General features: G+C 39.8%; 1 protein-coding gene and 1 long non-coding RNA gene across 6 annotated transcripts in view; one reads left to right on the top strand and one right to left on the bottom strand.

Annotated features, from left to right (window-relative positions):
• Positions 1-4,067: 4,067 nt before the first annotated feature.
• On the bottom strand, positions 4,068-14,944 carry ZFAND5 (zinc finger AN1-type containing 5). 3 transcript variants are annotated; one of them, XM_036330835.1, is made up of 6 exons: positions 12,363-13,202; positions 10,118-10,277; positions 9,586-9,697; positions 8,854-8,957; positions 6,476-6,601; positions 4,068-5,706 (listed from the first exon to the last, which is right to left on the bottom strand). In XM_036330835.1, the coding sequence occupies exons 1-6, from the start codon at positions 12,423-12,425 to the stop codon at positions 5,558-5,560; spliced, it is 714 nt and encodes a 237-aa protein (XP_036186728.1). In that variant the 5' UTR covers positions 12,426-13,202; the 3' UTR covers positions 4,068-5,557. The 3 variants fall into 3 exon arrangements, 2 of the variants coding, with proteins under 2 accessions (XP_036186728.1, XP_036186729.1); XM_036330836.1 differs by lacking the exon at positions 12,363-13,202 and adding an exon at positions 14,452-14,944 and having other exon boundaries at positions 4,073-5,706; XR_004971273.1 differs by having other exon boundaries at positions 5,608-5,706; positions 6,350-6,601; positions 12,363-13,216.
• A 128-nt stretch (positions 14,945-15,072) lies between these two features.
• LOC118667460 overlaps positions 15,073-15,858 on the top strand; it is a 52,330-nt gene continuing 51,544 nt past the window's right edge. Inside the window, exon 1 of one of the 3 annotated variants that reach the window (XR_004971274.1) lies at positions 15,073-15,196. This is a non-coding gene — a long non-coding RNA (uncharacterized LOC118667460). The remainder of the gene's footprint in view (positions 15,197-15,858) is intronic. The other 2 variants (XR_004971277.1, XR_004971275.1) reach the window with 2 other exon arrangements.

Here is a 15,858-nt window from a genome sequence, read left to right as displayed (position 1 = left end):
TTATGCCACAAAATGGTGTGTCTTTTACTTCCAGGACTAGAACAGAAATGCACTCTAGAAGAAAACACAGAAACAGTGCTCATTGCTTTTTATATAAATTAAAAACCAGTGTGTGTGGAAATAGCTATTATAAATATTAAATGGCATTTCTGTATTTTTATACATGTACATATTTTTAAAGCAGATTGTACAAATACAAGGAAATGCTGTCAAACTTCAAGTTACTTTTCATTAACTATCTGCTGTCTCACCCACAGAAACCCTTCTATGTAATTTAAGGTTATATAATCTTATTGCTAATCAGCCAGCAACCACTCCCACCATTCTCTCCAAAATTATAAGGTAATATTTATGAACAAAAATCACTATGACATCATTGCAGTCAAACAATTACACAAACAAGAGTCAAATTAAGTCAAACATTTACATGACATGGAAGAGATAAAAATCACCTTTCCAAGTTATGATAGTTACCTAAAATGTATGTCTTGGGAGAGGAGACAGGAGAGAGGCTTTCTTCCTCAATGTACACCGAGAAATCTGTTTTTGAACTCTGAGAATGTAATACCAACTCAAATATTTACAACAGCAGTATGATTAACATGTTGCTATTACATTACTTAGTAGACATTTGTTCACTTTTAACACTTGCTATGAACTTCATTTAACAGACACGTGCAAAGAAAACCTTAATGAAAAGGATGATTCGTACAACCACTATGGAAAACAGTGTGGAGTTTCCTCAAAAAATTAAAAATAGAACTGCCATTTAACCCAATATTCCCACTTCTAGGAATATATCCTAAGCCTGAAACACCAATCAGAAAGAATGTATGGCCCTAACCAGTTTGGCTCAGTGGATAGAGCGTTAGCCTGCAGACTTAAAGGTCCCAGGTTCGATTCTGGTCAAGGGCATGTACCTTGGTTGCGGGCACATCCCCAGTAGGAGGTGTGCAGGAGGCAGCTGATTGATGTTTCTCTCTCATCGATGTTTCTAACTCTCTATTCCTCTCCCTTCCTCTCTGTAAAAAATCAATGATATATTTAAAAAAGAATGTATGCAGCCCTATGTTCATAGCAGTACCAATTTACAAATAGCTAAGATCTGAAAACAGCCCAGTGCCCATCAATAGATGAGTGAATAAAAAAGCTGTTACATTTACACCATAAAATACTATGCAGCTTTAAAAAAAGGCTCTATTATCCTTTGAGACAACATAGAGGGACCTAGAAATTATGCTAAGCAAAATAAGAGTCAGAGAAAGACAAATATGTGATCTCACTTATATGTGGAGTCTAATGAACAAAATAAACTGACGAACAAAACAGATCAAGACATGGAAGCATGCAACAGATGAATCTGAGGTAAGGGGGGACATGAAGAGATTAACCAAAGAACTTATATGCATAACCCATGGACACAGACAATAGTGTGATGAAGGCCTGGGATGGGGCAGGAGTAGGGAGGGAGTTAATGGGGGGGAAAAACGGGGACATCTGTAACACTTTCAACAATGTAAATTTAAATAGTGGAAACCAAATGTCCACCAACTGATGAATTAATAAAGAAAATATGGTACATCCATCTATAAAAAAAGATTCTGGGGTGGGAGTGGCTGGGGAGAGGTCAATGAGGGAAAAAGGAGTCATATGTAATACTTTAAACAATAAAGAATTTAAAAAAAAGATTCTAATCACTTCAAACAAAATTTTAAAGTTGCAGATCTTTACCTTTTCACTATAAGACTCAATGTAACCAATCTCACTCATTTTCAGATAATTTTCTTTCCAAGTTTTAGAAAGTATCATTCTAAGATTAAAATTAATGGTTCAAGAGAATGAGAACATGTCACAGACTTGGAGAAAATATTTGCAGAACACACATCTGATACAAATATTACCCAAAAATATAGAAAGAAATCAAGAAAACAAACAATTTAAAAAAAGGGCCAAAGACCTTGCCTGACAACTCACCAAGCAATATATACAGGTGGTAAATAGGAATATGAAAAGATGCTCCATATTATGTCATTGGAGAAACACAAATTAAAACGACACCACTTAACATCATTTGGTGTTTACCCAAAGTATTTAAAAACTTACTTCCACACAAAACTTACACACCAATGTTAACAGCAACTTTATTCATAATTGCCAAAATCTGAAAGCAACCAAGATGTCCATCAGTAGGATAAAACTATGGCACAACCAGACAATAGATTATTCAGCACTAAGAGAAATAAGCCATCAAACCATAAAAACATGAAAGAAACCTGTGCATTTCACTAAAAAAAGAAAAAAAAACCCCGATCTGAAAAGGTTACATACTATATGATTCCAATCATATGACATTTTGGAAAAGGCAGAATATGGAAAATAAAAAATAATTGCCAGGGATTGGGGTAGGGTGTAGGCAGCAGTGGATTCTATGGGGAGTGAAAATACTGATACAATAGGTACATATCACTCATTATACACTGGTCCACAGAATGTACATCAACAGTGAACTTGTAAACAATGGACTGTGAGTGATTATGAGTCAATGTAGGTTCATCAGTTTTAGCAAATGTACCACTCCAGTGGGAGATGTTAAATGGGGGAGGCTATACATGTGTGGAAGGGAGAAGGTATATGGTTAATCTCTTCACTTTCCTATCAAATTTACTGTGAACCTAGAACTGCTCTAAAAAAACTCGTCACAAATTTAATACGGAATATTTACTATATGCCAGGCAGTTACCATCCTTATTTACAGATGAAGAAACTAGTTCCAGGATTCATCACCCTCTTAACCACACACTACTTGAGTTCTTTCCAAATTGATTCACTATGGGAAGCCCACCTCAAATCCGAAAACCAAGGGCTCATTTTTACAGATTAAAGCCCCCTACAGAATAGATTTGACAAAAGGCATAGCCCAAGATCATACAGCTAACTCATGTCATCATGGTTTGTCCTAGCATTTTTGCGTAACATTTTTGAAGGTTATGCAGCTATCTTTGAGAAATATGGTAACACTTAAAATGCTTAGTATCTCAGTGTACATCCCAAAGTTAAATCCCCTTTTTAGGCTTGCTTAAGAAACATTCAGATTTGAATACAAGTTTACATAGAATTGAATCTTCCTAGCTGCCTTACACACTTGGGTTTCCCTTCCCCCAATTGATGCTTCTGACAAATTAAATCCTGTAAGATCAAATCTGTCCTCAATGTTTCTTATAAAAAATGATTTTGCAAACATTTATTCAATGACCTTTATAGACCAATGAAGTCCAAAAGTCAATCACCTTCCTATGTCTTCTTTATCCCCCACATACCACATCGATATCAAAATCCTAAATGTCGACAAGAGGTAGCAGTGAGAGGGGGAAGTCATATTTTTAAACCTTAATTGTCACTCAACTGTGATTCTTCAGTATCCTTCATATTTCAGGAGATACTATCCTTATCTGTCATAGGCTTCTATTTTCAAAAGTATTTACACCCAAAGAACTGTGACAAGTAACAGTGAGCCAGGATAAGAATTTCTATTTCAAACTCCATTACTGAAAAGCCATGGTTGTCCTTGGCTTCAGTTACCCCCTGGGCAAAGTTAGAATACGTAACTGTCTTATTATGTCTTATGACACCTTCAAAGAGCAAACTCATGGATCCATCTCTACATTAGAACCATACCCCAAAACAAGTAAAACAAAACTATACCTGTTTTTGTACAAATTGTCATGCCTAAAGTGTTATCTATAAAATAAAGAAAAAAGGGGGGAGGGTAACAGACCATAATTGTTCAAATTTCATTCCTTTTTCTTAAGTGCTAAGACTTTTAAGATCCTAAAATAGCCTAATCATTTCTTCAAAAACAGTTGTTGCCTATTATGTACCATACTTTTTATTTTACAAAACTCATCTCATGGTTCTCACCTGAACATGTTGAGAAGGCAATGAAAAAAAGAAACAACAGCCATGCAAAGTCTACATATGCAACTAAAAAGTTGAATTTGAAACATTTTCTAATCACCCCCCTATAGGATTTCTAACTATGGCTTTAAAACCCAATGAACAAGTGGAAGTTTCCCTCTGTACATGGCTTTTATTATTTACATAATACAATATAGCATCAATGCTGGGTAGCATGATTATGTGCAATACATAAATATGAACTATCTGTACACATCTGCAAATCTAACTCAGAACTAAGGTACAAAGATTTGAAAGCAAAATTGAGTGCTTTAAGAACAAAAGTAAAACTAAGACTGAACACTGCAATAAATCAGAAGTAGTGCCTCGTGTACATACTTAACTATTTACAGATGAAAACAGGCATTACCACAACACTAATCTAACTATACTCATTTATATATAAAAAACACAAGTTTCATATATCACAGAAAACCTTCCATTATAACACAGAAGTGATATTACCAGACAAGCATCAATGAAGTATACTGCCTCTTCTAGTTGTTATTGTACAATGCTGTAAATAATGCAGCCCATGCAACACACCCAAGAACACTAGTCCTATACCCAAGTACAATTAATATGATAAAGCAGCCCTCTGCAAGTGGTGCTGGATACCACTAAGAAGTCTACTGCAGCCATGTTGGTTATGATTTTCCATGCAGAAGGGTACAGTTACATTAACTGAAGTCTTTTAAAAAAGCTCTAAACATTCTTTCTTCAACCAAAACATTCAACAAAAGATGCACATGAAAAATTAACTGTTCAGATACCTTTGCAACTTAAAATTCAGATGCATGTTACTCAACAGAGCTACTGTATGTGAAAACCAAATGCAGAGTTTTAATTTCTTCTTGTAAACAAATTAATCCTAGTGCAGTTCTGTGCTACACATTTTTAGCAATGAGTAAGTAATGCAGACATCTTCTGGTGCAGGTCAACAATAAGCTTCAAAGATAGCTCCAGACCCTGTTGCTTGATGGTTTTACTCATAACCAGTTGCAATGTTTACCTTTCACAGAATGTCTTTGCCAGCTTTTAGGCCAATTAGCCATGCTTATATATGGCATCAAATACTGGTTTCATGGGAAGTTCTGATCCTCTTTTATCACCTTCTTCCTGCTTCCAAAGAACATGTTGTGAAAATTAACAGTGAAGTTTAACTATGGTAGAAGTAGACTGCCAGTCCTTTTCTGGTGTACCATTTTTTTAGAAAAATACAGGCACATAACACTAGCCAAAAATTATACCTTGATACATTCCCAAGAGGCAGATATGCTGCAAACATGCAGAGATTTCATGTTTTGTTTGGCACGTGGGAGCTAAATTTTGTCCCTGTTATCTGTGAAATTCAATTTGATATGCAGATTTCCATCCAATTTTATTCAAGGGAGGGCATATACATTTTGTAGGGCTGTATCTATCCAATTCTGCCTGTAACAAACACCCAAACATCCTAAAATATCAATTATAAGACAGACAAGTAGTATAAAGTAAAACTCTGGAGAACATCAAAGGAAAATGGCCATGCATCTGCTCTTTAATGTTTTCCTACGATATATTAAAATAAAAACAAAGTTTCAGTCTCTTCACAAGTAGTAATTTATATTCTCTGGATTTTTTCAGCCACAACAACTGGATTCTCTTTTCTGATTTTTGCTGCAGCTTCTGCTTTGTAATCATATGGACAGTTGTGCTTGTCAGAGTAACGGTGAAGTCCACAAAACAAATTTCCACATCGGCAGTCAAACCCTGTACACACAAGAGGAAGCAGAGTCACTTGGGAACTTGTAGTAATTGAAAGGAAAAGAAAAAAGACTTACTCACTATAGAAAAGGAACCATCTTTCATGGCTCTTTGCAACAAGACAAAGTCTGTCACTTCAAATTGTGAAACAGCTTTTAAACCACCTTTGACATGGTGAGAAATTCAAATAACTATTCTTCCACAAACTCCCATAGATATCACACAGGGTAGAAATTACACAGGCTCTGTAATCAGAATGACCTGGATTTAAATCCTCCTTCTACTGTATGTTAACTAGGTAGTTTCATGTGAAAACAAGGGAAAGACAACCAATTAAAGAAAACTAAAAAGTATCTAGAATATTTTGTACCTGGCTCAAAGTAGGCACTATTTAGTTCCATTTCCTTTTTCATGGGAGAACAAAGGAAAGAATCAAAAGGAATGTACTTTTATCAATTCAATAAAGGAAAGTAATTCATAAGGCCTCAAGTTAAAGGATTTCATGTGATTAGGGAGACAAATGGAAATCAAACTAAACTTCCTTCCACTATCCCCCTTTGTAGTCCATTTCAGAAGCTTTCTATTACTGAAAGTTGGGATCCTGAAATTTCACAATAATTACTTTGCCGTAAAACAAGTGCTTTATTACCTTATTTTAGAAGATCTGGAAGATTTTATTTTATGTGTTAAGACCAATCAGCCCCTTATGAAGAGACCAGGAGCTCCTTGTTGAACCCTAGCTGTAAAATATAGAGTCTATTATATGGTTTAATACCTGTAAGGCCAACTTTCTTTCTGCACATGAAACACCTATTCTTCTTTGGTTTGGGTAACTCAGGAGCTTTTTCTTCACTTTGAGAAGTACTAGGTTGAGAAACTGATGAACTGGGCTGAGTAACAACTGAAAAACAAGGGTACAAATTAGAAATTTGTCAAGAGTTCACTGACTGCTAATTAACCAATTAGCTAAGCTGAAAAAAATAAACACACCTATGACTTTTTACTTTTATATCAGAACTTTCAAATATAAGAATTTCTTGCCAATCAACATACTACTTGTTCCGCTAAATTTTATAAAATTATCACCCCACTCAAATTCCTTTTAAACTCCTCTAAGCAGCTAGTACTAAGAAACAAAACCCCAATTCTAAAAGTTTTTAAAGACCTAAGAGATGTTGGCCACATGCTGTTTTTCCAGGTTGCAATTGCCTACATATAAACGTCTTAATTAGGGCTGCTGAAATTCATTACTACTAAGTAAATAAAGTTAGCAACTTCTGAGGTACTTGACTATAAAAATGTCCATTTGGTTTTAGACTTACAGGAAAAAGTAAGATTGTGTAGGTAAAACCAGCAAATTTTGACAAGTGAAGCCCAAATCATTAATCACTATCTTCTGATCCTAAAATGTCACAATAATTATTTTGCCATTATAATAAGTGTTTTAGTGTCTTCTTCAGAAGATCTGGAAGATTTCTTTTTTAAGTTTTTTTTTGAAAGATTAGCAAACACTGTCTTTAGGACAACATAAGTACTTGTGCAGTTTTGACTTTAGACTGTTAAGGATTTTATAGACAAAACTAAAAAAATTTTTTATTTTCATTAAAAGTCCACTTGTCTACATGAAATCAACAGAATTTGTCAGTATGAAGGTAAAACTGCAGATTACTGGAGTTAAGCCCATATTACCACCACTAGTCATTTGCCAAATCTAATTATACTTTTATAAAATTCAACTACATTAGAAGCACTGTAAACTGAGTTTTAATATTAATCCAAACCCCAACAATAGCAAATTAATGTATGCGATGCTAAAATTACTGCCTAAATAGGCCAGCACCAATGCTAGTAGCAGTAAGTCCAAACTCTAGAGACAAGCCAACTGGTGCAACTTATTCTAAAAATTCTCCCCAAATTCATAACTCATTTGCATTAGTAATTTATTCAGTGAGATTAATAGATTAACAGAATATTCCACCTATTACTTATTCCTAACAATCTACTATGACAACCTCAATATATTTTTTCCTGATGGTATGACAATAGTTTGGGGGAGGGGAAGAGTGATAGCCATTTCCTTGGCCACACCTGAAAACTAAACAGTGGTTCCGTAAAGATAAGGAGGGGTTTAAAAAAAAAAAAAGATAGAAAAAGGCAGAGAAACTGTGAACTACAGAATTCCTACAAAGAGAATAAATGCAGAGACTAGCTACAGATCTAACCCAGAAGAGTCCTGTTTCAAGGCCAGACTAATTTGTTTAAAACACATCCCCCCGCCTTAAAAAGCCACACACACACACACAAATTTGGTCTGCTTTTTCAGAAGGATGGAACTCATTTCAAAATATCAAATATGGATTCACTTGCCCAACTTATAAATTTTCACCTTAACTTTATAAATTAAGATTGATGTAGTTCACATAAGCTTGTGATGTTAGAAAAAGCTAGCCTACAAAACAGATTATGTATCCACTGACATTATTTCCATACAATAAATGTTATATTGTGTTCAATCAACACTACTAGGAAATAATGAATTGATAAAAAATGAAATAAGTGAACTATTATTAATTCACACAAGTCAGTCTTCTGGCTAATACATTTAGAGTACTCATGGTTGCTGTATAAGTTAAGCACTGACTTAAAATCACTAAAGAAAACAAAAAATGCCTTTCCATACTGCGTTTTAAACTCACAAAATATGGGATCCTACACCTCAATTTGAAAGTTTTATGTTTAATATGTTCTACTGCTTGAGTATTTTCTACAATATTGACAATATCAAGACTGAATAGCTGTTTTTGACCTAAAATTTTCCAGCTTTGAAATTTAATCTACATAATTTTTTCCAAGTTTATGAACAATGACTTCTCTAATGATTTAGATACTTTTAAAATATGACAGTAATACATTATTTTAAGTTCATTAAATTCTTAATGTTACTGGTGTGGGGGATGGTGGGGGGTGGGCAGAGAAGAAAGAAGAGAATAGAATGACTATTTTATACTCTCTAAAGAGAGTGGTTCTTGCTTGGCCTGTATTTTTTGGCTCTCTCCCTCTTTGGTCCTTCAATGGGAAGGAACAAATCCCCCCACCAACCCTATCTCACACTACCGAGTCCAGAACTGAACTAGTATTAAACAAAAAGCATACCTGGCTCTGACACCTCTGTTTTCGGGGTAGTTATTTTGTCCTCTCTTGAAATGCTCATTTCTGTCATTTGCTGAGTTACAGGCAAGGCAGCCACAGGCACATTTCTATTTGAGTTCAAGCAAACATTTTTAAAGATGTTAAGGGTACTTCTTTGTGAGGTAAGTTGTCAGTTCAACTTCAAATTATATATTATTTCCAACATATTCAAATGGAGCTAAATAATCTAAAATTTTAAAATACTGGATGCTCAGCAAAAATGGTTGAGAATAAAGCAAGCAATTTGATAAATAGCTCATTTCAAGGCTGCATATCTGTATAAGTCACAATGTTTTATTTTAGTCAACTAAGAATTTTTAGCTGTGCCTGTAATCTGTTTAAGGGCAAAAGGGGGCAGTTTTGCCAAAATGCCTTGTGTGGCATTACACTAGTCTGCAGAGCCTCACTCCTACAACTTCTAAACCTCAATTACAAGGAAATAAAAGCACAGCATTCTCAACACAGCATCCTTGGTGGTGGTATAGTGCGTTATAATATACATCTTTACTCAATGACCTACAACAAGATCATACATTAAAAGATTTTGAAATCCCTGACTGTGCAACAGATGCAAAGCCAAGGGCATTTGATATATTAATATCCTTATATATGAACACATAATTATAATTGTATGGATAGCACAGATATCTTCATTTCCTCCTATTACCATAAAAACTCTGAAATGCTCAATCTTACCTTGATTTTTCAGATGTGCTGCCAGCAGCACCTTCACAGTTGTTTAAACTAGTGTCTGCTCTTTGCACAGATGCAGAATCTGAGGTAGGACTGTTGGAACCACTAGCTGTCCCTATTTAAAAAAAGAATTTGTAAGAAACAAAGCAATACTATACTCAGTATCAAGACTATTAATAAGTAACAAATACTTGCATTTAATTAAGTTAGTGATTTAAGCATTTTCATTGTGCTGCAGATTCCTACACTTGAGTATCCAAAAAAAATATATTTAAAAGCCACATGCAGTGAATACAAGTATGAAACAAAATCTCAAAAAGGAAAATGAAAAAGCTAGTCAAGATGCTTGTTGATAGTCACTCATTCCTGATGTAGTTATACCAAGTACTTGGGCTGTTGTTTTAATTTCAAGCTTTTCTCAGGTCTTCTCTCTTTGGGCTTTCAGCATTGATTCTTGGTCTTAAGCCCCAATTCTTGGCTCTATGTTTTCTGTTCACCAATTCTTCAAATGGGTTTTTCCTTGGAAACAACTTACCCATTGGGCTCATTCTGCCACTATTCTGCTGCCTCTGAAGATGCTCTTTGTAGCAAACAGAACACATTCCATTTGTCCTAGGATTCCCATAAAAGCCACATCCTGTACTACACAGCATGGGCCCTGGGGTCTGGTTAGTCTCCTGAGCCATATTTTTCTGCTATAAAGAAAACAAAAACAAAATTTTAGAAACTAGCATTTAACCAAAATAAAATCACTAAATTAGTATATGATGGCCCCTAGTTTTTCTAAACATCAAGTCTATTTCTAAGTGTATTTAATTCCAAATTAAAAAAAGTAGGGCAAGAAAAGTATGAATATTTTGCTGCCTTTATAAAACAAAAGGCATGAAAGGAATTGTTTTATAATAAAGCTTAATAAATAATGACCTATAATGACTTCACATATAATGGTAGGGCAAAAAGATTCTACATTTAAACATTAAAATGTTGTTATTTCACTTTTTCAATTTCGGAAAAGGTTACTCTGCCTGATACCACAATTACACTTAAATCAATTTAGGCAACTGATATCCAAGTTCCTTTCTGCTCTCCTGCACATTGGTTAAAAATATTTCAAATGAAACTTGCAAATGGGAAAAGCCTACAATCTTAATTATTGACACTTGAGATCTACTAGTGGTTCTTTAAATTAGTTGTATACTAGATGTAGCGCTAGAGTTTTCTTAAAACATCTGAACATACTTGGGCCCAACTATTAATTCAACAATTCTGCTACAGGGCTGACTGTAGTCAACTAGTAATTAAACAATTCTGCCAACTGAAATGAGAGCTGGTAGATGACCTAGCCTTTCCTGTTACTTTGGAATCAACAGTGAAGCTCTTAAGAATTCAGGAGGTCAGCTGCTTATGCTTTTATGTTCTACATTTGAGGTGTGAAATCTGGGTCTGAGTACTTTTAAAGTCAGTGCCTAGAAATCTGCAATGCTCAAATTATCAGCCATAGATTTCTCAGCCAAAGACTAGCTAGCTCTTGAAACTTAACAAGTGCCTGTCTTCTTCATACCAGAAAATGAAATCTTTCCAAGCTCAATTCAATAAGGCAAAGAAAGTAAAGCAATATAAACACACAACCTTTAGTAATAGTTAATGCTAGGTTACCAGAAAAAACTTTATACAGAAAGCACACTCTTGCTTTTGCACAAGTCTTATTAAAATTAGCACAAATATATAAAAAAATTAAAAATTAGCACAAATATTTTGCCATATTTAGTGAATTTTCCTGAGTTAAGAGAAAAACACACACTATTAATATGTATGAATGTACAAAGCATACTTAACATTTTATAAAAAAAAAACCCACCACAGATCATTTGCTCTAACTTGTCACTCATTTAAATGTATCTTACTGTTGATAATAAGATCACTTATGATTTATTAAGTTACGAACATTTCAAATAAGTGCAGGAAAGTACTTCAAGTTATAGCTTGCCATCTTCTGGAATTTTATATTGCTTTTTCCAATTACCACTTCTAGAATAAACTCTTTAGGGAAATATTACAAACAATGTCTTACTTATTAGCAATTTTTATTAACAAAATTATTTTTAAAAAGGGTGGAAGAGGAATAAAATTCTCTGACCTGGCTGAAACCTGACAATTATACCCCCAGTTAAATAATAGTAACCTTTACTTTTGTTAGCAAAAAGACACCATTTTCAACCTTAAAAATATTTCAAGCCAATCAAGCTTGTATGGAGAGTGACCAAGATCCTCAATTTACTTCAGACAACAGTATTAATTTAGGTGACACTGCCTCTTTAAATAGTAAGTGGAATTTAGCTGACTCATTTTGGAGCAGAGTAGTGTAAACATTTCAAAATCCCTTATGAAGTTTAATAAACACTTTCAGTTGTGTTTTTTATTTTTTGAGCATATGTGCAAAAAATGCTTCAACTAATAAATTATGTATTTATTTGCATGCCCTCTACCCAAAATGTATGAAGCTTTATCCTAAAAAAACAAGTTGGGCCATTCTTTGAACCCAGTTTAAGAATTATGCTAGCTCACTTTCTATACAAACTTGCAGTGTCATCTGATAGTGGCTTTAAAAGCAAATTGGCCTAAATTTGAGCCAACAAACATTAATATTTGTCAATCTGATTCTTAAAATCTTTTTTATGTAAATAAAATGGGGGGGGGGGAAGCTCATCCAATGATTTCATCCACTTCGACATGCAAAGTATTCCACCTTTCCTTCTTCAGAAAGCACAAAACACATCTACCTTCAATTCACTATAGTCTTCAACTCTGAGACAACAGGGTATGTCTTCTCGATGGCTTCTCATCTTGTAGACTATTCCCCCCAGCTTTTAAATGCCATCACATGTGCACAGCTTGCCTTAATATTTCTCAGGAGCTTAGATCACATGGGCGGCGCTTCAGCCTGTCACAAGGCTGCAATGTGACAGGCTGAGCTGGATGGAGGATCTCACATAAAGCCTAGTCAACAGGGGCCTCTGAAATCAGCTTCTATTTATATCCCAGAGCCTGCCAACTCCTACACAACCCCAAAACCTAAGGATGCAGCCTTCACACATCTAATATAATAAGAAAACAAAACAAAAAGATCCCATTTAGGCTGCTATAGTTTTTCTCTAATATAGGGAGGGTTAGCGAACAATCTCAAATTCAATCTAGAAGATGCAAGCAGGCATCATTAATCACTCTGAAGCCAAAATGGTCAGGGTTGTTTATAAAAACCAAGCACAGTGGAGAGAGCATCAAGGCAGAAAGAATAGTTATGTTTAGTGGTATTTTTTCTTTGGGGGGGGGGGGAGTAGGGGGGGTTGCCAAAAGGTACTATGGTTTCCTCCTACTTGGCAATGTTTTAGAAAAATACAGTACCACTACTACTTAGTACCTTTAAAGTTGATAGAAACTTGAGCATTATGCGTCAGCTCTATCATGTATAAGTGAAATTTATTTTTCTTGTTTTGGCTTCTAATCCATAGCTTCAAAAAACAAACCAACAAAACTCCAAAACCTGGCATGCAACTGAAACTCTCCAGCCTCAAATGTAATTAAAAAAACCCCAAAAACTGCAAGAAATCTATGGAATTTAGACACGGTACAAGATGTTAAGAATGCCCACTCACCTGAAGTTGATACCTGAGTTCTAGCCTCTAATCAACTTCTAACTAAGCCAGTGACCTTGGGCAAGTCCTCACTCTCCCTATCTCAGTTTCCTTTTTACCAAATGCAGTACATTAGTGTGATTTTAAAAGGCTCCTTTCCAAGCTTAATACCGGGCCTCAGAGACAGAAAATAAGGGAAAACTACGAACAAATCCCTTTCCAGGGCCATTTAAAGAAAAAACTTTCAGGATAAAATTGCAGTGCTTTCCCTAGTGAAGTTCTAAAATCCTACTTTTTAAAAATGAAGTTTCAGATTATTCTTTTTTGGTAGATTTCCCGAATGCCTGGTTTAAGAACAGGGGCTCTGTGACCTATATTACTTTGCACTTCTATGTCCTTAGACCAGATTCTTAGGAGGCATTCCATCAGTAAAAAGATAACCCGGGCCTTTCCCAAAAACACAACTCCACGGAGAGGGAGCAGTCACCAGCCTAAATGCACGAAACAAAGGGGAAGGTGCTCCATTTCCTTCATGAAAAGGGATCCTGGGCGAGAAATGCCAGCGACGCTGGGAAAACTACAGCCCAAGGACAGAGAGGCCACCTCCCCCACGTTCCAGCGGGTTTCCGAGCAAGTTGGGGTCCCACGGGCCTCGCACCCTCGGCCAAGCTCGGGCCTCGCTCAGGAAAAGCCCAACGGGGCCTTCTCCAAAAACTACTGAGTCATGCACAACGGCAGCTCCGCAGGACCGGCCGGCCCCTCGCCCGGCGGGCCCCCACCGACCCCGGCCTCGAACGGCTCCCCCGAGGCGGCGGCGGAGCGGGGGGCGCGGCGAGCGGGAGCCCGGGGTGCGGCGAGCGGGGGGCGCGGCCGCCGCCACCGCCTTTGTCTCTCCGGGTCCATGTCTGCCCACGTCGGGCGCCGCCGGCGAGGGCGGCCGGGACTCTCGCGAGGGGAGGCCCGGAGGCCAGAGCCCCCACCCTCGGAGGCCGCACGCCGGGTATTGTCCCCGACTGTGCGTGGTGCGAGCGAGCCAGGGGCGCAGGGAGTCCAGCCTCCGGCCACGACGACAGGATGACGCCTCCGTCTTTGTGTTTCCTGAGCTGGCCGGCGGGCTCCCCTCCCCTGGACGCCGCCATCCGCGACCCGCTCAGGCCCCGCCGGAGGGCCAGGGTCCCCGGGCCCACCCCGGACGGCACGCGCCGCCGGGCGCCCTCCCCCTGCGCCCCACACTCACCCTGCGGCGAGCAGGAGGCAGGAGCCGGGCCTGCGCGCGACGCCGGCGCAGTGGGCCCGGGCCGAAGCCTGAGACGGGCGAGCCGGACGCCCTGGAGCCGCTGCCGCGGGCCGGGAGCGGGTAGGAGCCGCGGGCGGGGGTGGCGCTGCCGCCGCCGCGGGGGCCTTCTTTTGTTCCAGCAGGAGCCCCGAGCGTGGCCGGGACGCGGCGGAGCTCGGGAAGTGGGAGGAGGGAAGCGAGGGGGAGGTAGAGGGGGAGGCGGTGGGAGGACGGGAGGCTGCGGCGGCTAACGCTGCTCGCGGCGCTCGCCCGTCGTCTCCTCACGCCTCCGCCGGCGGCGGGTAGGGCCGATTCCGAGGGCGAGCGGGGCGGGCGCCGCGAGGACTGGGCGCCGCGAAGGCCCGCCGATGGTGTTCTCCGTCGCTGGTGCTACCGCCGATGAGGCCGTGGCTCCCGGGGGCGAGCGAGCCCGACTACATGCAGACAGGTCCGCGGTCCGGCCGACTGACGCTTCCTCTCCGCCCCGCGCCCGGGCCGTGAGGGAAAGAGGGAGGGAGGGGCGGGGCCTGTGCGTCAGCGAAAACCCCGACGGCGGCGCTGGGGAGCGTGATGACGTAGCCGCCCGACGCCCCGCCCCACCCGCTCCTCGGGGCGGGGCGGAGCCTGACGGCGCGGCTGTCGCGCGGAGCCGAGTCACCGGCGCGGCCGGCCCCAGGGTGGAGCTGGAAAGAGCGCGTCCTACCGAGTATGTGGTTCTATTTTTAACCCGATTGTTCGCCCTCAGCCTCCCTCCTCCCGAATTTCTCACTCGCGCCTACTTTTCGCCATCTGAGTTCTCACGCTTTTTCGCGAGCCCTTTCCTCCTTCACGCCAACGACCCCTCCCCCACCCCCAAGAATTACACGGATTCGCTTCGCGAAGAGGAAAAGGCACTGCTTTACAGACAGATTTGGGGTGTTTTCGCCCGTGCGTGAAGTCTCCGCCCGCCCCGCCCCGTTCCCTCCCACCCCCGTGGGTCCCAGAGTCCAGCGGCTCCAGCCTGATCCTGGCCCGGACGCCGCCGGCAAGGAGCTGGGCCGGCGGCGCTCGCTCAAGGTCAAGGTGGTTGTGCAGAGTCAGGGAATGCTCCGCCATCTAGCGTGGTGCCAGCCCGCGGCCCGCGCCTCTGTTCTGAACAAACTGTTTGGGCCAGCCTGCAAAATCCCTGGAAATGGGCTGTTCCAGCAGAGCGCCGCGAACTGGGGAAGGCACCGAATGTTCTGCTCAAGGAATGGAGTGAAGGGACAAACAAGCTAGACCCGGGGCAGAGACCAGAAAGGAGGAAACGCTGCAGGAGGAAGTTCAGGAGGGGAGAGGGTGAAGCAGGCAGTTCACCGATGAGGCACAGGGCCCAGCGAATTTGAAAGG

This window comes from Myotis myotis, unplaced genomic scaffold, assembly GCF_014108235.1.
Source record: "Myotis myotis isolate mMyoMyo1 unplaced genomic scaffold, mMyoMyo1.p scaffold_m19_p_12, whole genome shotgun sequence".
Classification (NCBI taxonomy): domain Eukaryota; kingdom Metazoa; phylum Chordata; class Mammalia; order Chiroptera; family Vespertilionidae; genus Myotis; species Myotis myotis.
The sequence above is the reverse complement of the archived record's forward strand: the minus strand, read 5'-3'. Positions and strand labels throughout refer to the sequence as shown.